This window comes from Capricornis sumatraensis, chromosome 1 (genome assembly GCF_032405125.1).
Source record: "Capricornis sumatraensis isolate serow.1 chromosome 1, serow.2, whole genome shotgun sequence".
Lineage (NCBI taxonomy): Eukaryota > Metazoa > Chordata > Mammalia > Artiodactyla > Bovidae > Capricornis > Capricornis sumatraensis.
Window position 1 is genome coordinate 213,977,039 of NC_091069.1, and position 25,797 is coordinate 214,002,835.

The 25,797-nt window shown below is 39.9% G+C and overlaps 1 protein-coding gene across 1 annotated transcript in view; it reads right to left on the bottom strand.

Moving 5' to 3' along the window:
* LOC138076698 (cytochrome c-like) overlaps positions 1-12,400 on the bottom strand; it is a 193,317-nt gene extending 180,917 nt beyond the window's left edge. Inside the window, exons 1-2 of the mRNA XM_068968981.1 lie at positions 12,322-12,400; positions 8,087-8,148 (exon numbers count right to left, since the gene is read on the bottom strand). Of these exons, the coding sequence (XP_068825082.1) occupies positions 8,087-8,148; positions 12,322-12,400 (141 nt within the window). The remainder of the gene's footprint in view (positions 1-8,086; positions 8,149-12,321) is intronic.
* Positions 12,401-25,797: the final 13,397 nt, after the last annotated feature.

Below are 25,797 nucleotides of genomic sequence, written 5' to 3' on the forward strand. Positions count from 1 at the left end.
CAGTCGCTCAGTCGTGTCCGACTCTTTGCGACCCCATGAATCGCAGCACGCCAGGCCTCCCTGTCCATCACCATCTCCCGGAGTTCACTCAGACTCACGTCCATTGAGTCTGTGATGCCATCCAGCCATCTCATCCTCTGTTGTCCCCTTCTCCTGCCCCCAATCCCTCCCAGCATCAGAGTCTTTTCCAATGAGTCAACTCTTCACATCAGGTGGCCAAAGTACTGGAGTTTCAGCTTTAGCATCAGTCCTTCCAAAGAAATCCCAGGGTTGATCTCCTTCAGAATGGACAGGTTGGATCTCCTTGCAGTCCAAGGGACTCTCAAGAGTCTTCTCCTACACCACAGCTCAAAAGCATCAATTCTTCGGTGCTTAGCCTTCTTCACAGTCCAACTCTCACATCCATACATGACCACAGGAAAAACCATAGCCTTGACTAGACAGACCTTAGTTGGCAAAGTAATGTCTCTGCCTTTGAATATGCTATCTATGTTGGTCATAACTTTTCTTCCAAGGAGTAAGCGTCTTTTAATTTCATGTCTGCAATCACCATCTGCAGTGATTTTGGAGCGCCCCAAAATAAAGTCTGACACTGTTTCCACTCATTCCCCATCTATTTCCCATGAAGTGATGGGAACAGATGCCATGATCTTTGTTTTCTGAATGTTGAGCTTTAAGCCAACTTTTTCACTCTCCTCTTTTACTTTCATCAAGAGGCTTTTTAGCTCCTCTTCACTTTCTACCATAAGGGTGGTGTCATCTGCATACCTGAGGTTATTGATATTTCTCCCAGCAATCTTGATTCCAGCTTGTGTTTCTTCCAGTCCAGTGTTTCTCATGATGTAACTTATATTTAACTTACAGCAGCAGTAGGAAACAAATATAGGAACAATATGAGCCACAAATATGAGTCACATGTTGAGTTTAAAATTTTCTAATGGTCACATCAAACAAAGTAAATGAAATTAATTTTAGTAATGTATTTTAGTTAGCCCAATATGTTCAAAGTATTATTTCAATGTGAAACCAAAATTTAAAAACTAATTCATATCTTTCTTTCTTATCATCATCAAAACTCAGTGTATATTTATAGTTACAGTGCATCTCAACTTAGACTGGCCATTTTCAAGTGCTCAGGTGCCACTTGTGGCTGGTGGCTGATGTATTAAATATAAATAGCCCAGATCTAGATGATTCAAATATAACCCATATGCTTCAGTCATCTAGGTCTGGGTCTCTTAAAGTGAGGTTCACTTACAGCATCTGTATCACTTGTGAATTTGTTGGGTGGGATCTCAGTGCTTCCCCTCCCCAGCTCACCTCCGGAAGTAGCATGTTCATTTTAACAAGAACCCTTTGTGATTCATATGCTCATTAAATACTGAGGAACACTGCTCTAGATATTGGGTAAAACTTTTCTTTTTTTTCACTTTCTATTCCATATGAAAAGTTGCTTAAATATTTTGTCTTAAACACTTCTTTCTCAAATGATCAGTACGTACTGGTGACTTTTTACCAAAATTTTAACTGTTGTTGGGACAATCCAGGATTTTCTGTGGAGAAATCTGCTGTTCATCTGGTCCTTCCCAGTGAAGAATAGCTAATACAATAATTATCTGCAAAGGGATGAGATCTTGTCTCCCTTCTAGATGCCTTCAAGGTAGGACAGTGAATGAAACAGACCAGCAGTCCTGAGAGAGAATTCAAGGACAAATCTCCTGATTCTTTTCCTTAAAGATGTGGATAGGTAGTCCAAGAGAAATCTCTGGTACAGCTGCTTCATTCCAATTCTACTATTCATTCATATACAAGAAAGTAATTGTCAGTAATGTGAAGGCTTAGATAGCTATACTTTTTCTAAGTTCCTTAGAGTAAGAAACATCTTTTCTCTGGAATTTTATGATATTCATACTTTGAGATGGGTGACTCCTCAGCAAATTAAGCACAGTAAATTTGGGTGCTCAGAAATGTTAGTGGAATTATTTGACAAAATGAACGGCATTCAACACTTAGGGTGAACTTCAGCAACAGAGCAAGAGAGGGAGCAGAGGGTAATCACACAGGCCCATCTGATAGTTTGTCTTTTATTTCCCCCACTCCTTCCGTTGAGGGGAGTTTGCGGATGAATCCTTAGCTGAAGGTAGGGAAGAGCAATTTCTAGTAACATTTTGTAGATCTGAAAGGTGCTTTAGAATCATGAAAATTTTGTTATTTTATCATGTGACCAAGAATGGAAAGAGCTGAGAAACTTTAAAACTATAACAAAAAAGGCTGCTGCTGCTGCTGCTAAGTCACTTCAGTCGTGTCCGACTCTTCACAACCCCATGGACTGCAGCCCACCAGGCTCCTCCATCCGTGGGATTTTCCAGGCAAGAGTACTGGAGTGGGGTGCCATCACCTTCTCTGAATTAAAAAGGCTAGAGCTTCATTTCCAGTGATATCATAGTCTAGATTTTATATGTGAACCTTTCAGCTACAAAGCACATAGACGTGCTATATTAAATGCAAGAAACATCTTCTTAGGGAAAAACCTCAGGGGCAAAAATAAGCAGAATGGCAGTGGTTAGATGAGGCTGTTCTCAGGGTATCTGCCAATGTTTGTCAATGAGAGCATGTAATTCAACAAATGTATGCACGAAGTGGAGCTGCCCAGGTGGCTCAGTGACAAAGAATCCACCTGCCAACGCAGGAGATGCAGCAGATGCAGGTTTGATCCTTGGGTTGGGAGAATCCCCTGGAGGAGAAAATAACAACCTACTACAGTATTCTTGCCAGGATAATCTCATGGACAGAGAAGCCTGGGGGGCTACGGTCCATAGGGTCACAAAGAATCGGACGTGACTGAGCATGCAGGCATACCATACCATGCAGAAGGTGGGAGTAGGTAAGAAAAAGGAGGCAAAGCCTTGGGTCCACCCGAAATTAGGAGCTGAAACTGAGATCCTTCCAAAAAGCCAGGATCATGGAAGGCTCACACTTCAGTGAAAGGCTAGACTAAAAAGTTTCGTCTATAAGGAAAAGGAGGTAACAAAATCTCTACCTGGAGTGCCAGATGGAGAAAGTAGAAAAAATGGGGGACAATTGACATTCAAAAAGATACTGACAGTTTTACGTAACTGATAAACAAATTGGACACTCAAAGTTATGAAATGCAACAAATCCCTAGCAGATAAATAATGATGAATCCACATGTAGACACATCAAAGTGCAAAAATGCAAGTGCAGAAATAAAAGATAAAAGAAAAGATAAAAGCAGCAGGGAGAAAAGATGAATTATTTCAAAAGCCTAGCATTAGAGTGATAGCAGAATTTTCTATAGTAAACACAGGAGCTAGAGGATGGCTTGGAATGCTAAGAGAAAATATCTATCAGCCTATCATTCAAGAAAAAGAAAACAAAAAATCTGAGAGGCAATCACTAAATGAACTTTCAAAGAATGAGCCCTCTGAAAAATGAAATTGAGCCCAAAGAACAAACAGAGGTGTAGGAAGGACTAATGAATATGGTAATTGGAAAACATAAGGTTAAATATATGTAAACACCGACTGTATAAAACAATAACAAAATGATATTAATGATTAGCTTCTGGTGCAGAAAAATGGGGGCAAATATTAAAAATCAATAAAATACTGAGGAAAGAGGATGATCAAAATTTATCATTGTTAAGACAAGTATAAAATTATTGAATAACTTGGACTCTTAAAGTAAACATTATGAGGCAAGAAGAAAAGATAGAATTAAGAAAATTCAATCTAAATAATAAGGAGAGAAGGGAGTAAAAATACAGAGAATTTCAGGAAAACTAACACAAAGTAATATGGTAGAACTTAAATTTAATGACAATTACAGTGAATCTATGTAGTCTAAACTTGCTGGTGGGGAGTTAGATTAGTTTATAAGAAATCCACCAAAGCTCTGAGGGAGGCATCTAAAACACTGGGACACTGGGATATTGAATGGAAAAAGATGCAAGAGAATACACAGTGTAAATTCTAACCCGAAGGGAAATTTTGCTGCAAAATTAATATTAGATAAAATAGTTTTTAAGGCAAAAAATCTTATAGCTAAAGAGAATCACACATAAAGCCTCGTTCCACTAAAAAGACATAACATTTCTAACTTGTATATGCCTAATAACATATTCATAGATGAAATTTACATATTTACAGGAAAAAAATGACAAATCCATAATTGTTGAGGGAGATCTGAATATATTACTCTCAGTAATTGATAGATGAAGCAGATAAAAATTTGGAAAGGATATAGAAAAACTTAACAATATGGTTAATAGACTTGATATTTCAGACACACACAGACATACATAGACTTGTCCCCACCAATTAAAAAATACATTTTTTTCCCCTCAAACAGGAATATTAAGAAGAAAATTGACCTAAAATATTAACAAATCAATTCCATTAATCAATTAGAAAGAGCATTATGACAATGAAAATATTCACCAGTCAAATTTACCTTATCAAATTTAGAAGTAAAATCATGTGGACATGGAGGGGTAAAGGGGGTAGGATAAATTGGGAGACTGGAATTAGCACATATACACTACCAGGTGTAAAACAGCTAGCTAGTGGGAAGCTGCTGTATAGCACAGGAAGTTCAGTTCAGTGTTCTGTGATGGCCTAGAGGAGTGGGATGGGGTGGGGTGGGAGGGAGGTCCAAAAGGGATATGGGCTATATATATATACACATATAGTTGATTCACTTCATTGTACAGCAGAAACTAACACAACATTGTAAAGCAACTATAACCCAATTTAAAAAATTATATGATCATCTCTATAAAAGCTGAAGAGGCATGTGATAAAATTCATTATTCATGATAAAGATTCTTAGTGAACTAAAAATAGAAAGGAGTTTCATTAAGCTTATGAGAGGCATCAATAAAATGCCTCCATAGTAAATACATAGTAGTGAAATGTTAGACTCATTCTTTTAAAATTAGGAATGGAACAAAAATACCATCACCTCTGCTTCAAAAGTATACTGAGTCAAAGGATTAGAATGAAGTAAAGAAATAAAATCAATAGGAGTTACAGAGGAAGAAAGAAAATTGTTCTTATTCTCAGGAAATATAATTTTGTACATAGAAAACCCAAGAGTACCTATAGTAAAATTACTAGGATTAATAAGGGAGTTCAATAGGCTTACTGGATATCAGATCAATGTAACAAAAATGTACTCCTTATTCACCAGGAACCAACAGTGACAAAATACAAAAATATAAAAAGAAGTGCCATTTACAATCATCAGCAAAAATGGCTCCTAAGAATAAAACCAACAAAATATGTACATTAAGTATACTGTGAAAACTACAAAATTTTAATGAATAAAACAAACAAAAAAAACCCTAAGTAAATGAAAAGATATGTCACATTTATAATAAATTGACCCACTATCATAAAGATATCGATGCCCTTAAATTCAATGCAGTTCCAATAAAAATCCCAAGAGATTTTCCTGACAAAATGATAAAATAATTTGTAGAACATGACAAAATCATTTAAAATTTCCTTGAGAGAGCAAAGTCAATGATATCCAAGACAATTTTGACAAAGGTAGGGAAAACTGTTCACTTGCCCAAGATTTATTAAAAAGTTGTAGCAACTAAGATAATACGGTACTGTTGTAGAGAAAGACAATTTTGACCAATGGAAAGGTTGAAAAATCCAGGAAGGTACTCGCAACTATATGGAAACTTAATAAATTATAAAGCTGTCAGTTCATCTAAAGAGGAAAGTAGAACTGAGACTTGGTGAGTCACATGGCAAAAGAAGAATAAACCTTCACCTCAAACCATTCCAGGGAGACACAATTCTCTTATGTAAAAACTAAAATTTTAGATCATTAGGAGAAACTATAGAGGTAACAAATATCTTCTATGTAGGAAAGAAATCCTTAAAGAAGACAAAAACATAAACCATAAATGAAAAGACTGGCAAATTTGAATACATTAAAATTTAATTCTGTGCATTAACACACACCATAAGAACAAACGCAGAGAAGTCACAGGCTTGGAGAATGGAGAAGCAGTGTATCTACCTGACAAGAATGACTGCTCAGACATATAGAAAAGTTTCATGTGGGTAGGAAAAAGCAAACAACATAACAGAAAATTAAAATGTGAACAAACTTTACAAAAGGAGAAATCTGTGGCTTCCCTGGAGGCTCAGTGATAAAGAATCCATCTGCCAACGCAGGAGACACAGGTGTGACCCTTGGTCCGGGAAGACCCCACGTGCTGTGGAGTAACTAAGCCTGTTCACCGCAATTCTTGAGCCGGGGAGCCGCAACACTGAGCCCACGTGCTGCAGTCCACACACTCTAGAGCCCGTGCTCCGTGACAAGAGAAGCTACCACAATGAGAAGCCTGCACGCTGCAACCAGAGAGTGGCCTCCGCTCTCTTTTCACAGAGAAAAGCCTGTGCAGCAACGAAGACTCAGCACAGCCAATGAATATATGAAAGTATAAAAAAGGAGAAATCTGGAATGACCAATAAGCACATGGAAAGATCATCACACTCATTAGCAGTTAAGGAAACACGTAGTGAAATGACAATAGGTAGCACAGAGTTGGACACGACTGAAGTGACTTAGCAGCAGTAGCAGTAGCAGCATTTCATATCCACCAAATGACCAAAGATTTAAAAGGCTAAAAATAAGAATTGGAAAGATGCAGAGCAGGAATTCAAATAAAAGCTTATGAAAGTGTAAAATTGTGTGCTTAGGAACAATTTGACAATATCTAGGAAAACTGCAGATGCTGCGGATACTGGTCTTATCTATATCCCAGTAATACCACTCCAGGGTGATATACCCTGGAGAAACCCTCACACCTGTGCTCATGGTCACGTGGCCTCTGCGGTCTGCTCCTGCTTACCTCTCTGATTCCATTTTCTCCTATTCTTCCTTTTACTCTGTCCACTTTAGCTGTGCTGGCCTCCTCGTTCCTAGAACACACTGGGCACATTCCTAGCTCAGGGCCTTAGCACCTGCTGCTTTGTCTGAACTGCTCTTCCTCAAGGTATTGCCATGGCTCCTTCTTCATTTCCCTCCAGTACTTATTTGAATGTCAACATCTCAAGGAGGTCTTCCTGGCTCCTCTATTCTCTACCTCCTTTTCCATCCTATTTTTTTTTTTTTAACCTTAGCACTTATCACTAACATAATGTACATTTAATTTATTTTGGGGCTTCTCAGGTGGCTCAAGTGGTAAAGAATCCTCCAATGCAGGAGACACAGGAAACATGGGTTCAGTCCCTGGTGAGGAAGATTCCCCTGAAGTAGGAAATGACAACCCACTCCAGTATTCTTGCCCTGAGAATCCCATGGACAGAGGAGCCTAGCAGGCTACATACAGTCCATGGGATTGCGAACAGTCAGACATGACTGAATGACTGAGCACATAATACACATTTAATTTATTTACTTACTTATGGAACGTAAGTTCACAAAGGCAGGCTTTTTGGTTGTTTTTCTTCTCTAGAGTTTCCTTAGGACCTAGTACATACATGGTCCATGGTTAAGTTCTCAATAAATACTTATTATATGAATAAATGTGCCTAAGAATGTTCATTACAGCATTGTTTGTAATTCATCCAACACTTTGTGAGAAAGAGTAGGATGAAAAACACCCCCATCTGTGCCCTGGGAGGAATCTGAGATACAGACAGGTTAAGGAGCTTACCCAGAGTCAAGCACAGATGGCCAGCACAGTCCCAAGTGTGTGAAGCTGCCCTTTCTCTGCCTTGAATAAATTCCACATTCCAATATGTTCTTCTGGGAAGCAAAATATTAGAATGGCAAATTAGTTTATTCCCTTAAATATTATGTAATCTCTAGAAAACCTATTACTTTGGGGAGAATCTTTCTATTTATTTCATAAATAAAAATTACTTCAAGCAGAATAGAATGCAAAAGACTCTCAATCATGCTTGCCTTGATATATATATGTAGGGGAAATGGTTACCCCACTGTGAATTTTACCAGTGAGAATTTTAATACTGAGATGCTCATTATATGAGGCATGTGAAGAATGTTGGGAATATAAATGTACATTACATGCACTTACTGTAACCACATAATACGGTATCATTTCATCAAACAGGACCTTCCATTCCACTTGTTTAAAGCCTAAAGTGAAGGAAAGAAAAAAATGCACTTTTAAGGAGGATGCAGGCCTTCCCTTGTGTCTCAGCAGGTGAATCTGCCTGCAGTCTGGGAGACCTGGCTCCTATCCCAGGGTGGGGAAGATCCCATGGAGAAGGGAAAGGCTACCCACTCCAGTATTCTGGCCTGGAGAATTCCAGAGACTGTATAGTACATGGGGTCACAAAGAGTTGGACATGACAACGACTTTCACTTTCTGTAAAATGTAGAGGCTTGTCTTCTCCATAAAAACACTGAACAACAATTGGTGTCAATAGAACTTATGAGTCCAGGTAAGGATGAAGAGGTCCCCTAGTGTAAGACATTTAACCAATACAGCCTATCTGTGAAAACTAGTCAGTCTAATCACACAAGGACCACAGCCTTGTCTAACTCAATGAAACTAAGCCATGCCCGCAGGGCAACCCAAGACAGGCTGGTCATGGTGGAGAGGTCTGACAGAATGTGATCCACTGGAGAAAGGAATGGCAAACCACTTCAGTATTCTTGCCTTGAGAACCCCATGAACAGTATGAAAAGGCAAAATGATAGGATACTGAAAGAGGAACTCTCCAAGTCAGTAGGTGCCCAACACGTTACTGAAAATCAGTGGAGAAATAACCCCAGAAAGAATGAAGGGATGGAGCCAAAGCAAAAACAATACCCAGCTATGGATGTGACTGATGATAGAAGCAAGGTCCAATGTTATAAAGAGCAATATTGCATAGGAACCTGGAATGTCAGGTCCATGAATCAAGGCAAATTCAGTTCAGTTCAGTTCATTTCAGTTGCTCAATCATGTCCAACTCTTTGCGACCCCATGAATCACAGCACGCCAGGCCTCCCTGTCCATCATCAACTCCTGGAGTTCACTCAGATTCACGTCCATCGAGTCAGTGATGCCATTGGAAGCGGTCAAACAGGAGATGGCAAGAGTGAACGTCGACATTCTAGAAATCTGTGAACTAAAATGGACTGGAATAGGTGAATTTAACTCAGATGACCATTATATCTACTACTGTGGGCAGGAGTCCCTCAGAAGAAATGCAGTAGCCATCATGGTCAACAAAAGAGTCTGAAATCCAGGACTTGGATGGAATCTCAAAAACGACAGAATGATCTCTGGTCATTTCCAAGGCAAACCATTCAATGTCACAGTAATCCAAGTCTATGCCTCAACCAGTAATGCTGAAGAAGCTAAACTTGAATGGTTCTATGAAGACCTACAAGACCTTTTAGAACTAACACCCTAAAAAGATGTCCTTTTCATTATAAAGGACAGGAATGCAAAAGTAGGAAGTCAAGAAACACCTGGAGTAACAGGCAAATTTGGTCTTGGAATGTGGAATGAAGCCGGGCAAAGACTAATAGAGTTCTGCCAAGAAAACGCACTGGTCATAGCAAACACCCTCTTCCAACAACACAAGAGAAGACTCTACACGTGGACATCACCAGATGGTCAACACTGAAACCAGATGGATTATATTCTTTGCAGCCAAAGATGGAGGAGCTCTATACAGTCAACAAAAACAAGACCAGGAGCTGACTGTGGCTCAGATCATGAACTCCTTATTACCAAATTCAGACTTAAATTGAAGAAAGTAGGGAAAACCACTAGACCATTCAGGTATGACCTAAATCAAATCGCTTATGATTATACAGTGGAAGTGAGAAATAGATTTAAGGGACTAGATCTGATAGATAGAGTGCCTGATGAACTATGGACGGAGGTTCGTGACATTGTACAGGAGACAGGGATCAAGACCATCCCCATGGAAAAGAAATGCAAAAAAGCAAAATGTCTGTCTGAGGAGGCCTTACAAATAGCTGTGAAAAGAAGAGAGGTGAAAACCAAAGGAGAAAAGGAAAGATATAAGCATCTGAATGCAGAGTTCCAAAGAATAGCAAGAAGAGATAAGAAAGCTTTCCTCAGTGATCAGTGCAAAGAAATAGAGGACAAGAACAGAATGGGAAAGACTAGAGATCTCTTCAAGAAAATTAGAGATACCAAGGGAATATTTCATGCAAAGATGGGCTCGATAAAGGACAGAAACGGTATGGGCCTAACAGAAGCAGAAGACATTAAGAAGAGGTGGCAAGAATACACAGAAGAACTGTACAAAAAAGATCTTCATGACCCAGATAATCATGATGATGTGATCACTCACCTAGAGCCAGACATCCTGGAATGTGAAGTCAAGTGGGCCTTAGAAAGCATCACTACAAACAAAGTGAGTGGAGGTGATGGAATTTCAGTTGAGCTGTTTCAAATCCTGAAAGATGATGCTGTGAAAGTGCTACACTCAATATGCCAGCAACTTTGGAAAACTCAGCAGTGGCCTCAGGACTGGAAAAGGTCAGTTTTCATTCCAATCCCAAAGAAAGGCAATGCCAAGGAACGCTCAAACTACCACACAATTTCACTCATCTCACATGCTAGTAAAGTGATGCTCAAAATTCTCCAAGCCAGGCTTCAGCAATACGTGAACCGTGAACTCCCTGATTTCAAGCTGGTTTTAGAAAAGGCAGAGGAACCAGAGATCAAATTGCCAACATCTGCTGGATCATGGAAAAAGCAAGAGAGTTCCAGAAAAACATCTCTTTCTGCTTTATTGACAATGCCAAAGCCTTTGACTGTGTGGATCACAATAAACTATGGAAGGGAATACCAGACCACCTGACCTGTCTCTTGAGAAACTGTATGCAGGTCAGGAAGCAACTGTTAGAACTGGAGATGGAACAATAGACGGGTTTCAAAAAGGGAAAGGAGTAGGTCAAGGCTGTATATTGTCACCCTGCTTATTTAACTTATATGCAGAGTACATCATGAGAAACACTGGACTGGAAGAAACACAAGCTGGAATCAAGATTGCTGGGAGAAATATCAATAACCTCAGATATGCAGATGACACCACCCTTATGGCAGAAAGTGAAGAGGAACTAAAAAGCCTCTTGATGAAAGTGAACGTGGAGAGTGAAAAAGTTGGCTTAAAGCTCAACACCTAGAAAATGAAGATCATGGCATCTGGTCCCATCACTTCATGGGAAATAGATGGGAAAACAGTGGAAACAGTCAGACTTTCTATTTTTGGGCTCCAAAATCACTGCAAATGGTGACTGCAGCCATGCAATTAAAAGATGCTTACTCCTTGGAAGAAAAGTTATGACCAACCTAGATAGCATATTGAAAAGCAGAGACATTACTTTGCCGACTAAGGTCTGTCTAGTCAAGATTATGGTTTTTCCTGTGGTCATGTATGGATGTGAGAGTTGGACTGTGAAGAAGGCTGTGCACCGAAGAACTAATGCTTTTGAAGTGTGGTGTTGGAGAAAGCTCTTGAGAGTCCCTTGGACAGCAAGGAGATCCAACCAGTCCATTCTGAAGGAGATCAACCCTGAGATTTCTTTGGAAGGAATGATGCTAAAGCTGAAACTCCTGGCCACCTGATGTGAAGAGTTGACTCATTGGAAAAGAATCTGATACTGGGAGGGATTGGGGGCAGGAGGAGAAGGGGACGACAGAGGATGAGATGGCTGGATGGCATCACTCACTCGATGGACGTGAGTCTGAATGAACTCCGGGAGATGGTGATGTACAGGGAGGCCTGTTGTGCTGCGATTCATGGGGTCACAAAGAGTCTGACACGACTGAGCAATTGAACTGAACTAACCATAGTCAGGTGTAATAATATAACATTATTAACATCTAAACTAAAGAAAGGTGGAAAGTGGGGTGGATGAGTTGTGGAGAAATTCTAAAAACTTCAATAGTATAAGATTCTTTTTCTCAAGAAGTTTATGGCAGGTCAGCCTTTCCTGGTAGTTTAGTTGGTAAAGAATCTGCCTGCTCTGCAGGAGACCCGGGTTCAATCCCTGGGTCAGGAAGATCCCCTGGAGAAGGAAATGGCAAACAACTCCAGTATCCTTGCCTGGAAAATCCCATGGACAGAGGAGCCTGGTGGGTTTCATCCATGGGATCACAAAGAGTCAGACATGGCTGAGTGACTAACACTTTCACTTTCAAGAGTACATCCCATGGACAAAAAAGAGGTGCCTTCTCATGAGTAGGGCTATGCTGGCCCTTAGATGTGTGTGGGGGGGTATATACCCTGAAGATACACTCGCACATGCACTCACAGAGACACAAGCAGGCGGTACCTCCACAGGCTGCACACGGGGAGTTAGGTGTGATATGGTTGTCCACCAGGCTGATTGTCAACAGTGACTGCCTAATCATGGCTGACCAGCAGGGAACTGCATCTTTAGAGAATATAAAAAGCAACATAGCATGTTTGGAAAATTCTTTGAAATTATCTACTAAAGCTGAGCCCATGTACTTACATGATCTGGCAATTCAACTGCTAGATATACTTAAAAGTTCTTTTGTTCTCCACAACACATGTATAACAGCACTCATGTCAGTACTATTCATAGGAGCTCCAAACTGAAGTGAACCAAATGTCCATCAAACTTCAAAACTAGGAATCATTGTTCAATGAAATACTATAGAGCAACAAAAATGAACAAAGTACTGCCGTATGGAACAACAAGAATTCATCTTACAATTATAACGTTGGGTGAAAGAAGCAAGACATAAAAAGGGTACACATTGTACAGGGGAAGATAATCTGTGGTGATTATTTGAATTTCAATTCAAAAGAGTGATTCCTCCTGGTGGGGGTGGGAGGGAAGTCAGGGGAATGGACCATGATGAGAGCTTCCGGCTTGCTGACAGTGCTGTGTTTCTTGACCTGAGTTTCACTTTGTGAAATTTTGTCCAGCTGTGCACTTAGGATTTATGTGCTTGTCTATTTGTGCATTATGTGTGTATTAGTTCCTCAGCCCTGTCCGACTCTTTGCGTGTCTGACTCTTTGCGACTCCATGGACGGTAGCTGTCTAGGCTTCTCTGTCCAAGGAATTCTCCAGGTAAGAATATTGGAGTGGGTTACCATTTCCTTCTCCAGGGGATCTTCTCAACTCAGGGATTGAATCCGGGTCCCCCACACTGCAGGCATATTCTTTACCATCAGAGCCACCAGGAAAGCCCATTCATTATGCCTTAGTGAAGTCTTTATATCATAAAAGCAACATATGGGCTAGTATATGTGAGTGCAGAGTACAGAAGTTTGTCAAAGTGAATACTGGAATGCGACTAATAGAGGAAGATTGGCTGGAGACGGTGAATTTTGAGATTCAGCTGCAGAAAGTGGGTGGCTTAAAGGAGACAGGAATAAATGTTATATATGAAGGAGGGGTAGAGATGCAGCGGACAGAAGGCAAAAACCCAATAGTGATCCGTAAAGAGACATGTATATGATGAGATACAAAGAAGAAGAAATTTAGATTTTGATATGCAATAAAGAAACACTTTTTCCTTTCACAATTTTTACTTTTTTCAAAAGTAAGTATATAGATAGAACATGCTATCTATATTTATTTATAAATATAATAAATATTTACATATAAATGTAGATATAATTGCATATAATCATATAGCTACATATGCTACCTACTTGTGGAGATTGAAAAAAATAGAGAAATATAAAGAAAGAAATTAACTTATAACTCCATTCTCCTAATACAACATTTTGGCAGCCCCCAAGTTCTTATATTGAGAAATGTGGAGAGTTGATTTGAGGATTAATATCACTCATATAGAAGTTTAATATTGAAGGAATTTACGCAATAAACTGAAGACCTTTAAGCTTTGCACAATCCCTGGTTCTAACTTGCCGCCAGAGAGCTGACATTATCTTAAGAATTGTATCTGTGTGATTCAGTATGATAGGATATGGAAAGAGGAACTCCCCAAGTCAGTAGGAGGCTAATATGCTACTGGAGATCAGTGGAGAAATAGCTCCAGAAAGAATGAAGGGATGGAGCCAAAGCAAAAACAATATCCAGTTGTGGATGTGACTGGTGATAGAAACAAGGTTCGATGCTGTAAAGAGCGACATTGCATAGGAACCTGGAATGTCAGGTCCATGAATCAAGGCAAACTGGAAATGGTCAAACAGGAGATGGCAAGAGTGAACGTTGACAGTCTAGGAATCAACGAACTAAAATGGACTGGAATGGGAGAATTTAACTTAGATGACCATTATATCTACTACTGTGGGCAGGAGTCCCTCAGAAGAAATGCAGTAGCCATCATGGTCAACAAAAGAGTCTGAAATCCAGGACTTGGATGGAATCTCAAAAATGACAGAATGATCTCTGGTCGTTTCCAAGGCAAACCATTCAATATCACAGTAATCCAAGTCTATGCCTCAACCAGTAATGCTGAAGAAGCTGAACTTGAATGGTTCTATGAAGACCTACAAGACTTTTTAGAACTAATACTCAAAAAAGATGTCCTTTTCATTATAGGGGACAGGAATGCAAAAGTAGGAAGTCAAGAAACACCTGGAGTAACAGACAAATTTGGCCTTGGAATATGGAATGAAGCAGGGCAAAGGCTAATAGAGTTTTGCCAAGAGAACGCACTGGTCATAGCAAACACCCTCTTCCAACAACACAAGAGAAGACTCTACACATGGACACCACCAGATGGTCAACACTGAAACCAGATGGATTATATTCTTTGCAGCCAAAGATGGAGGAGCTCTATACAGTCAACAAAAACAAGACCAGGAGCTGACTGTGGCTCAGATCATGAACTCCTTATTACCAAATTCAGACTTAAATTGAAGAAAGTAGGGAAAACCACTAGACCATTCAGGTATGACCTCAATCAAATCCCTTATGATTACATAGTGGAAGTGAGAAATAGATTTAAGGGACTAGATCTGATAGACAGAGTGCCTGATGAACTATGGACAGAGGTTCGTGACATTGTACAGGAGACAGGGATCAAGACCATCCCCATGGAAAAGAAATGCAAAAAAGCAAAATGGCTGTCTGGGGAGGCCTTACAAATAGCTGTGAAAAGAAGAGAGGTGAAAACCAAAGGAGAAAAGGAAAGATATAAGCATCTGAATGCAGAGTTCCAAAGAATACCAAGAAGAGATAAGAAAGCTTTCCTCAGCAATCAATGCAAAGAAATGGAGGACAAGAACAGAATGGGAAAGACTAGAGATCTCTTCAAGAAAATTAGAGATACCAATGGAACATTTCATGCAAAGATGGGCCTAACAGAAGCAGAAGACATTAAGAAGAGGTGGCAAAAATACGCAGAACTGTACAAAAAAGACCTTCATGACCAAGATAATCATGATGATGTGATCACTCATCTAGAGCCAGACATCCTGGAATGTGAAGTCAGGTGGGCCTTAGAAAGCATCACTACGAACAAAGTGAGTGGAGGTGATGGAATTCCAGTTGAGCTGTTTCAAATCCTCAAAGATGATGCTGTGAAAGTGCTACACTCAATATGCCAGCAAATTTGGAAAACTCAGCAGTGGCCACAGGACTGGAAAAGGTCAGTTTTCATTCCAATCCCAAAGAAAGGCAATGCCAAAGAATGCTCAAACTACCGCACAATTTCACTCATCTCACATGCTAGTAAAGTGATGCTCAAAATTCTCCAAGCGAGGCTTCAGTAGTACATGAATCGTGAACTTCCAGATGTTCAAGCTGGTTTTAGAAAAGGCAGAGGAACCAGAGATCAAATTGCCAACATCTGCTGGATCATGGAAAAAGCAAGAGAGTTCCAGAAAAACATCTATTTCTACTTTATTGACTATGCCAAAGCCTTTAACTGCATGGATCACAATAAACTGTGGAAAATTCTGAAAGAGATGGGAATACCAGACCACCTGACCTGCCTCTTGAGAAACCTATATGCAGGTCAGGAAGCAACAGTTAGAACTGGACATGGAACAACAAACTGGTTCCAAATAGGAAAAGGAGTACATCAAGGCTGTATATTGTCACCCTGCTTATTTAACTTCTATGCAGAGTACATCATGAGAAATGCTGGGCTGGAAGAAGCACAAGCTGGAATCAAGATTGCCAGGAGAAATCTCAATAAACTCAGATAGGCAAATGACACCACTCATATGACAGAAAGTGAAGAGGAACTAAAAAGCCTCTTGATGAAAGTGAACATGGAGAGTGAAAAAGTTGGCTTAAAGCTCAACATTCAGAAAATGGTCCCATCACTTCATGGGAAATAGAGGGGGAAGCAGTGTCAGACTTTATTTTTTGGGGCTCCAAAATCACTGCAGATGGTGATTGCAGCCATGAAATTAAAAGACGCTTACACCTTGGGAGGAAAGTTATGACCAACCTAGACAGCATATTAAAAAGCAGAGACCTTACTTTGCCAACAAAGTTCCATCTAGTCAAGGCTATGATTATTCCAGTAGTCATGTATGGATGTGAGAGTTGGACTCTGAGGAAAGCTGAGCGCCGAAGAATTGATGCTTTTGAACTGTGGTGTTGAATACTCTTGCGAGTCCCTTGGGCTGCAAAGAGATCCAACTGTTCCATCCTAAAGGAGATCAGTCCTGGGTGTTCTTTGGAAGGAATGATGCTAAAGCTGAAACTCTAGAACTTTGGCTACCTCATGCGAAGAGTTGACTCATTGGAAAAGACTCTGACACTGGGAGGGACTGGGGGTAGGAGAAGGGGACGACAGAGGGTGAGATGGCTGGATGGCATCACTGACTCGATGGACATGAGTCTGAGTGAACTCCAGGAGTTGGTGATGGACAGGGAGGCCTGGTGTGCTGCAATTCATGGGGTCGCAAAGAGTCAGACACGAGTGAGTGACCGAACTGAACTGAACTGATGCAGTACCTTTTCCTTTTCTTTCCAAACTGAGTTATATCTTTTTATTTAAAAAAAAAGACACATCTAAGGTTTCTCACAGTCTGTAACCAGTTACAAACCACACTCCTCCAAATTAAAGGTATCCATGGAAAAGGTAAACAATGTGTTTTCCTATACATTTCATCAAGTCTAGAATTTTGAATTTTAGAGGTGTGGCTTGGGGAGCAAAAGATTTTGGCCATGGTCTAGCTATAACAGCAAAGGATATGCTAAGGTCACAGAACAAGATAGGGTGAGAGACCTGCTAAGAAAAAAGGTAAAAAGTACAACATTTGTTGACCAAATTCATTAATTTTGTCTCTGTTTTGTATTATTTCCACATCTCTGCCTTTGTAATTGTGTTTGGAAGGGGAGGAATTGGTAGCAAACTTGTGAAATTACTGAAAGTTGGGAATTTATAAAATCTTCATGGAAGTCATCTCTGACTGTGGACTAAGGTAGTATTTAACTCTCATGGCTTGGGAAACAATTCAATGTAGCCAACAGTATCTCCTAATGGCAGGACACTTGAGGTCTCTGTCTTGATCAATTTTCCCATAAGAATCAGCATAGCTCCAAAGGATCCCGGGAGCTGAGACACATTTACTCCTTCCTCAGCTGTTTCTATACACAATTGTGGATAATTGGAAAGTTCCTCCCTTCACTAAGAACAGTGGCTCTAAAGTTCTTGAGGTTGGCTCCTTGGGAAGGACACTCACCTACATTGGAGATGAGATAACCCCTAACACAAAATGTTGCCTTACCCTACACTTTCCTCAGCAGTGAGCATTTCTCAGCAAGGATGGTGAATGTTTATTAGTATTTAGACAGAAAATTCTTCAATGAAAGTGAGATGTGGTATAAATTGGTGAAAACCAAAAGGGAATAAATAATCCAAAGGCATGGTGGTTGTTTGTCCACAAAATGAAAATGGAGCAAAGGATTGAGGGAATTTAGAGTTGATTCCAAGGTCATAAATTAAAAAAGGCACAGCCTGCTTAAGGAGCATTCAGAGACTAGAGGTAACATTTTGAAGCTCGTTTCAGGAAATGCAGGGAAAGCACTTGTGTACCCTTGTATGCTTAGTTCAAGGGTATCTTATGCTCGTGTGGTTTGTTAGAAAAGAATTCCTTGTGCTTTTCACAAATATAAAACTCAAGTTTACTCTGAGGAAACAATTACTGGGAAAGGTAAAATCACCGTGGGAGAGGGGAAAGGACCTCCTGTTCTCATATCAACTCATATTAAGGATAATGGCAGAGTTCGATTGTTCCAGAGGGACTAATTTGTCCCTTTGTTTCACTGAACATTTGCTGGGGTCCCCTGGGTGGTAGAGAAAAGTGTGTCTCCGATCACCATCTACTTAAGTCCATTAAAATTGATATGTCCTTCACTTTAGGTAAACTCATACCTAAAGTTCTAAATTTACGAATAAAATATGGATTATTTGCATCATGGAAGAATTCTTTACACAAAAACAAACTACAGGGTTTCTTTAAAGAGCAAATTACCCTGGTGTGTTTTACAATATGATTTTAAGTCCAATAATTTGATCTACATACAATTTTTCTAGGAGCACACATTCAGGGTCAAGAGCGGAATGCCTGTATATTCATGATGGCCGTGGATGTGGCTAAAAGTCTCAGCATACCACGTACTGGTATCTGATGAATTATTGTAGTAGCAACTTCCTGACCACTGCAGGATATTTAAAAAAGATCCTAGCCTAGTAGAAAGCTTTATATTCTTATTACTGATCCCAGGGAGAAAATTCAGTGGAGAAAGAACATGGCAAATTTTGCATAAACCAAAAAAAAATAAAAAGATATTCTCCTGCTGAGCTTCTCTTTCAACTACAGGTAGCTGTCCTGAGGCACTCCCTCACTAATACCTACAGACATTTTTGACTTAAAGTGAGAACCATTGAAATAATGGCTAGGGATGCTATGAGATCAAATGGGCCAATGCACAATATGGCATTTATTGATACAAAGAAGCATGCTTTAAAAAACGTCAGTAATCATTATGATTCCACTCCTCTAGCATTAATCACAAAAAATATTTGATTTTGCTGTGTAAAGTGAATAACCACTGGATTTACTTCTGCTTTTTCTGTTGCTTTCTATTCCCAACAGAAAAATATTTTCTAAAATATGAAATTCCAACTTTACAAAAGGGAAATAAAAATAGGAAACATATAGGTTCATTAACCAAAGAGCTGCGGGTATGCGATACAAATTGCACATCACGGTGGAGCTGCCCTGTGTGAGCATGATGAAATCCTAGTTCCATCTGCTCTGGAACACGAATGACGAGCAATGAGCCCAGTGAGCAGTCCTGTAAATGCTTCAGGCCTCTTGGTCTTTTGAGCACAGCTTATCAGCAGGAAAAAAAAATCATTAAACAGCAAGAAAGAGAAACAAAAAGCATAAGAAGTGAAGGGGGTAACTGGAGAGATAAGGAGAATGGGAGGGGTGGGGATTTACGTGAAGAAGCAACAAGTTCAATGTTGGGTGTAAATCTTGCAATGATGTGAGGGAAAGCGACATGGGGGCAGGAGTGTGTGTGGAAGGACTTGGTAAAGAGAAACTAGAAAGTGATTCAATAGGATAAAGAGAAAGAAAGGTAATTGCTAACAGAAAAAAACCCAATAAACATCAGAGAAAACACCAGAGAAAAGAATGGGTGTAAAGATGCCACAGAGGTCAGAAACTTTCCATTTAATTTTCAAAACAATGAGCCAGAAAGCTACTTCTATAGGCAGTTGCCATTTTAGGAGTACAATTCAGTTTCTTAAGCTCTTAGGGATCCATTACTGAGAACAGGATAACAGCAACTTCCTGCCCAGCCTGGAAGAAGAAAATGCTCCTTTCTTGGTTCTTACCTTCTATCCAGGAGGGGTGAACCCTTGGCAAGGTGTTGTTCTTGTAGTTACATTTTTTCCTACATAATATTATGTACGGCACCAAATATTACTAAGAAGTGAGTATGAGAGACTAAACTGAAAAGAGCTCATGGGTAATATCAAAACCTGTTCTCTTTTGTCCTGTGTTCCGAGACCTGTAATCACATGGGGACCATATTAAAAATCTGAAGACCTGCTTCCTTGACCCTTCATTATGAGACAAATGAGATCACTGATTTATCAAGCAGAGACAGTGGGTACTGTATTTTTTATCCAGGCTATTAGATATGAATGGGCAGGAGGTGAGGATGACTTAAGCAGTAGGATGATTTCCTTTCATTGTTTTACTCATTTATCTACAATAATTAGTCATTTAGAAATGTTAAATTTCTCTTGTGTCGAAGCCAAATGTCCCTAAAGTTTAGCCACAAAGGTTCATCACTAAAACCAGATTTTGCATGATTCTTTGGCAAGCGTGACAAATATTCTTACCTAAGAAAGATCCAAAATCATTGCAGATGGTAACTGCAGCCATGAAATTAAAAGATGCTTGCTCCTTGGAAGAAAAGCTCTGGCCAATCTAGACAGCATATTAAAAAGCAGAGACATTTCTTTGCCAACAAAGGTCTGTCTAGTCAAAGCTATGATTTTCCAAGTACTCATGTATGGATGTGAGAGTTGGACTATAAAGAAAGCTGACTGCCGAAGAATTGGTGCTTTTGAACTGTGGTATTGGAGAAGACTCTTGAGAGTCCCTTGGACTGCAAGGAGATCCAACCAGTCCATCCTAAAGGAAATCAGTCCTGAATATTCATTGGAAGGATTGATGTTGAAGCTGAAACTCCAACACTTTGGCCACCTGATGCGAAGAATTGACTCATTGGAAAAGACCTTGATGCTGGGAAAGATTGAAGGCAGGAGGAGAAGGGGACAACAGAGGATGAGATGGTTGGATGGCATCACTGACTTGATGGACATGAGTTTGAATAAGCTCCAGGAGTTGGTGATGGACAGGGAAGCCTGGCATGCTGTGGTTCATGGGGTCTCAAAGAGTTGGACATGACTGAGGGACTGAACTGAACTGGAAAAAAAAAAAAATCAAAGAGTTGATGATTGTGGGGGAGACTGGTGGGTAAGGGTTGATTGACAAAGGCATGAGGGAACTATCTGGGATGATGGTAATGCTGGACAGAATTTAATATAATATGGAATACTATATCTTAATAGAAATTAGGATCACATACATAGAGACATTTATTAAAACTCAGCAGATTAAAAAATCAGATTTTTCTAAAATTCATACATCTTATCATGTGCAAATCTTACATTAAAATCTGTAAATAAACATTCCATTTTAGTTAATGATATACAGGCTGAAGTATTGGGAGAGGAAGTTTTGATGTTTGCATCTTGAAATGCGTAAAGCAGTGGGTGTATTGATGGCTGGAAGGAAACATAGATAGGTATGTGGCAGAGAAAGCACAGTAAAATAATAATGGATAATCCAGATGGTGTGTAAATGAGTATTCACTTTACAATGTTTCCGTTTGAAAAATTTCATAATATTAATGTTGGGATAACAAAAGAAAAAAGTCATCTCTTTGAAAATGACTCTGTACTGAGGACTCTAATTTGAAAAAATTTAAGCAGAGACTAGAGCCTTCAATGCAAATTAGAGATACAAGCAGGAATTCTCCATCTGAGCAAAAAGAAAAGTGAAAGTGTAGTTGCTCAGTTGTGTGCAACTCTTTGTGACCCCATGGACTGCAGCCCGCCAGGCTCCTCTGTCCATGGAAATCTTCAGGCAAGAATATTGGAGTGGGTTGCCATTCCCTTCTCCAGGGGATCTTCCCCACCTAGGGATCAAACCAGGGTCTCCCATATTGCAGGCAGATTCTTTACTGTCTGATCTACCAGGGAAGCCCCTATCTGAGTAAAGTGTGTCTCCAATTCTTGGGAAGTTACTTTCAGTGATGAGAGAGAAATTCTTTTTTAACATAATGTAGCAAGCATTTGCTATTCCAAATCTTGCTTCCATTCCTTTTGGGGACATTCTTTTGTCCATTACTTTTGGAAATGGTGTTGAGCTGTAAGGGTAGATGAGAAGTCTCCTTTCTATATTTATGAAAAGTATGTGAGCACCACAGTTACAGAAAGCACAGAGTTGTAAAGGAAAAGAATGGGGCAGTTTCTTCTCTTAATGGGATTATAATGGGGCAGGGGAGGTAGATTAGAAAATAAAATTGAATGACCTAATAACCAAATTGCTAATAGAAAATATTTTCTCTATAGACTGTGTTGGCATTGCTGCGTTTGTGGAGTCAGGGACCATGGAAAGTGAGCTCTGAGGGGCTACTGATGAGACTCCTGTATGGGGAATGCAAGCTTCCCAAAGTTCAACCCCTGGGCTCTTTTCTTTGCCTTGTCTTCAGTCTTTAACTTTCTTCCTCAGCATGTGTGCGTGCTTGCATGCTAAATTGCTTTAGCCGTGTCTGTCTCTTTGCCACCCTATGGACTGTAGCCCTCCAAGCTCTTCTGTCCATGGTATTCTCCAGGCAAGAATACTGGAGTGGGTTGCCAAGTCCTCCTCCAGGGGATCTTGCTGATCCAGGGATGAAACCCATGTCTCTTGTATCTCCTGCATTGGCAGGCAGGTTCTTTACGAATAGCACCACCTGGGAAACCCTCCCTCCTTAGCACCTTTCCTTAACTGCCAAAGTGAAAGTGAAAGATGGTCAGTCACGTCCAACTCTTTGCGACCCCATAGTCCATGGAATTCTCCAGGCCAGAATACTGGGGTGGGTAGCCTTTCCCTTCTCCAGGGGATTCTTCCAACCCAGGGATCGAACCCCGGTCTCCCGCATTACAGATGAATTCTTTACCAACTGAGCCATCAGGGAAGCCCAACTGCCAAGGATTTACCATATTTCTTTCCTCTTTTATCCTTAGAATTCTTTTACCCCCAAACTAGGATACCAAGTTAGATGCAATCTCCCCAAATTCTCTTTCCTATTGTCCTAGGAAAAAAGAAGCAGGATTTCCTTTCAAAGATTTATTATTAGAAGAACAGATTAATAGGGAACAGACCTGGAAAAATGGCAGTTTTAAGAAGTCATACCACTTATCAGAGTCGAAGTTCCTGATGCATAGTTTCTATTTTTCTTTCTAGCTGGGACTGAGGAACCATAGAGAACCATCTTCAAGTTCTACTCCTGAAAGTGAGTTCCTCACACCTCCCTATGGTTTTTGATGCTTGCCTTCTTCTGACCTCTGGGATCTGGCTCTTTCTCACACAAATATCCCAGATGAAGCTGAACAGGGCACTTACAAGGCACATTCCATTTAGATTCACACTAAATGGGTGAATCCTAAATGGGTTATTACATCTTGGGGCTCCCCCTGGCCACTGACTCCTTTCTCAACAGCCTTCTTGTCCTACCCAGGAACTGACTCCTTCAATTTTAACTCGGCTGAAGAGCTTGTTTGCACAAAAGATGTAGATTGCATTTGCCTTATTTTTACTAGACTGATTTTAATCTAGTTTGAGGAAATGCTGGTTTATAACTAGGGAGGGGGAAAGACTATGTACTGTGATTTCTTCTTTTTAACTCTTGGGAGCTTATTAGTGCAGTTCAGACCAAGGAGGATATTTTATGGAATCCAACTCCAGCTTCCAGTTTCATTGCATTTGAATTTAGATTCTTAAATGCCTACGAACCTAGTGTTATGAGCAAAGAATTTTATTGTTTTCTGAATGAACCACTGACCATTCTATTCTTGCCTAATTCATCTACAGATTAAACAGGGCCAAGAAATAGAATCATTCCTTGGAGGAACAAGGAGAAGACACAGTGCAAGTCAAAGCAAATAGAAATTTGGATAAATAGAATACATTTGGATAAAATTTGGATAAATGTTTTATTTTGATTAATAAAATGTTTAACTTTTTGGTTGCTTTATATAAACTCTCCTCTGCACTCAACCTTATATGATAGTAATTATACTTTTAAAGTACCTTATTTCCTTAGAGTTCATAGTACCTTCTATATCCTAATTTGCCATTTGGAGTGAAAACTGGTTGTCCTAAAACCACAGAAAAGAGTGAGCCGTGGCTTTCTAGACTTATTTTTATTTATGAAATGTTATTCTTTTTAAAAATTATAAAATGTGCATAAAACATGATTGAATATTTATACTCTTATATAAATGATTACATAGGTAAGAATTAACAACATTTTTAAAGGCAGTTCTTTACCATAACACATGTACTAGATCTTGGTTTGGGAAATGCAATCACCATAGAGATAGAAACATGGGGTCCAGATTACGACAAGTTCTTGGTTTTCTAATTTGAATCAAAATGCAAAATCAAAATAATGCTTATTTTGCATCATAATGATGGTTATGAATTTCAGGTCAATGTGTGTCCTTTAATAGAGAATGAAAGTCTAATTTAAAACACCAGACTTGACTCTCATTCTCGGCATATACATACATGTACACACACACACACACACACAGAAAGAACATCAAGAAAGAACAGCAAGATTGGTTATAAATTACGAGTATGATTTGAGCCAAATGACATTAAGATTTGTAGAGTGTCCAGTTCCCACATACTGTGACCATTAGAAAATCACTCAGTAGTTTTAAGAAGTAGATGCTTTCAGCTCTAAACCCTGTGTAACAAAAGCCAAAAGTAAAAAGAAAATGCATCAAGTGCCAAACAGCAGTAAGCCTAATGACCACAAAGACCATTAGGAAATGGGCAAACAAAATTAACTCTCAGTGGGAATTTCAGGCTCTCCAAGCACATGTCCCCGGGCTTCATTAGCCTCCTACTACAACCAGGGCCAGTCACTATCGACGTTGGATCTTCCTTCTATCTTGTGGTAGCCAGAGAGAGGAATTCACTTATGCATGGACTGAAGGACCTAGATGGATAAATGGCGATACTAGAACTATTCAGAATCCATCTATCTGAGCTTCTGAATTGAAAGAAAGCAGAGGTCAGGAAGGACCAGTTGTGCAGAGAAGATTAAGTGGCTATTTTTTTTTTTCCCATTAATGTGGTGTGTGCATGTGTGCGTGTGTGTGTGTGTGTGGTGCTAGTTAAGTGTTAGTTTTACTTTTACTATCTTTTTCCTTAAAACTGGTATGTATCCATATCAAATTTGAGTCTCTTCCTTTTCCTCTCTCTCTACTAGGTTTGCAAAGTCCTTTTGATTCAATAACGATAGTAAAGTTGGGAGCACATAGAGGGAACCAGACTTAATATTTTTAACAGCAGCCTGGGAAATAAAAGGAGATGTCCTAGTATCAAAGGTGTTAGAGGAACTGAAAAAGCAAGCAGAGAAAGGTGAGGTGACCTAGAGGTGAGCAGCTTCAGGGTGCGGCCACCTCTCCTAGTGCTGGAGAGACAAAGCAAAGAGATGGGGCATCAAAGCCCAGAGCAAGGGCCACCCAGGAATCTGGAATCACAGTGGATCCACCCACAGGAAGCAGGACCCAAGCAGCAGGAGCAGCTGCTGCTCCAGGAGCCACCACGGCATGGGAGAGGGGACGGCAGGACCTGGCTTCTCGCTTTCTTTTGCATCCTGTCTCCTTCAGGTATCTCCCACTGCCTAAATCTAGCTGGAAGCCATTTGCAAAGGAGCCTTCCTAACATGATTTCCCAGGTCAGTGCCCCTGCAACACAGGGCAAGGGAAGGTGGGAAACATATTCAAAGATGAAAAGACAAAGGGAGTGAAAACTCATCCCAAGTCCCCCTTCTCTTTCCATTGCCCTCCCTCCAAGTCCTCAGTTATTTTAAACCCCTTCCATGCAGACATATCTTAGGGGAAATGGGCACATATGAAAAGCCATGGCTCACTCATTTCTGTGGTTTTATGACAATCAGTTTTCACTTCGAATGGCAAATTAGGATATAGAAGGTACTATGAATTCTAAGGAAGTAAGGTACTTTAAAAGTAT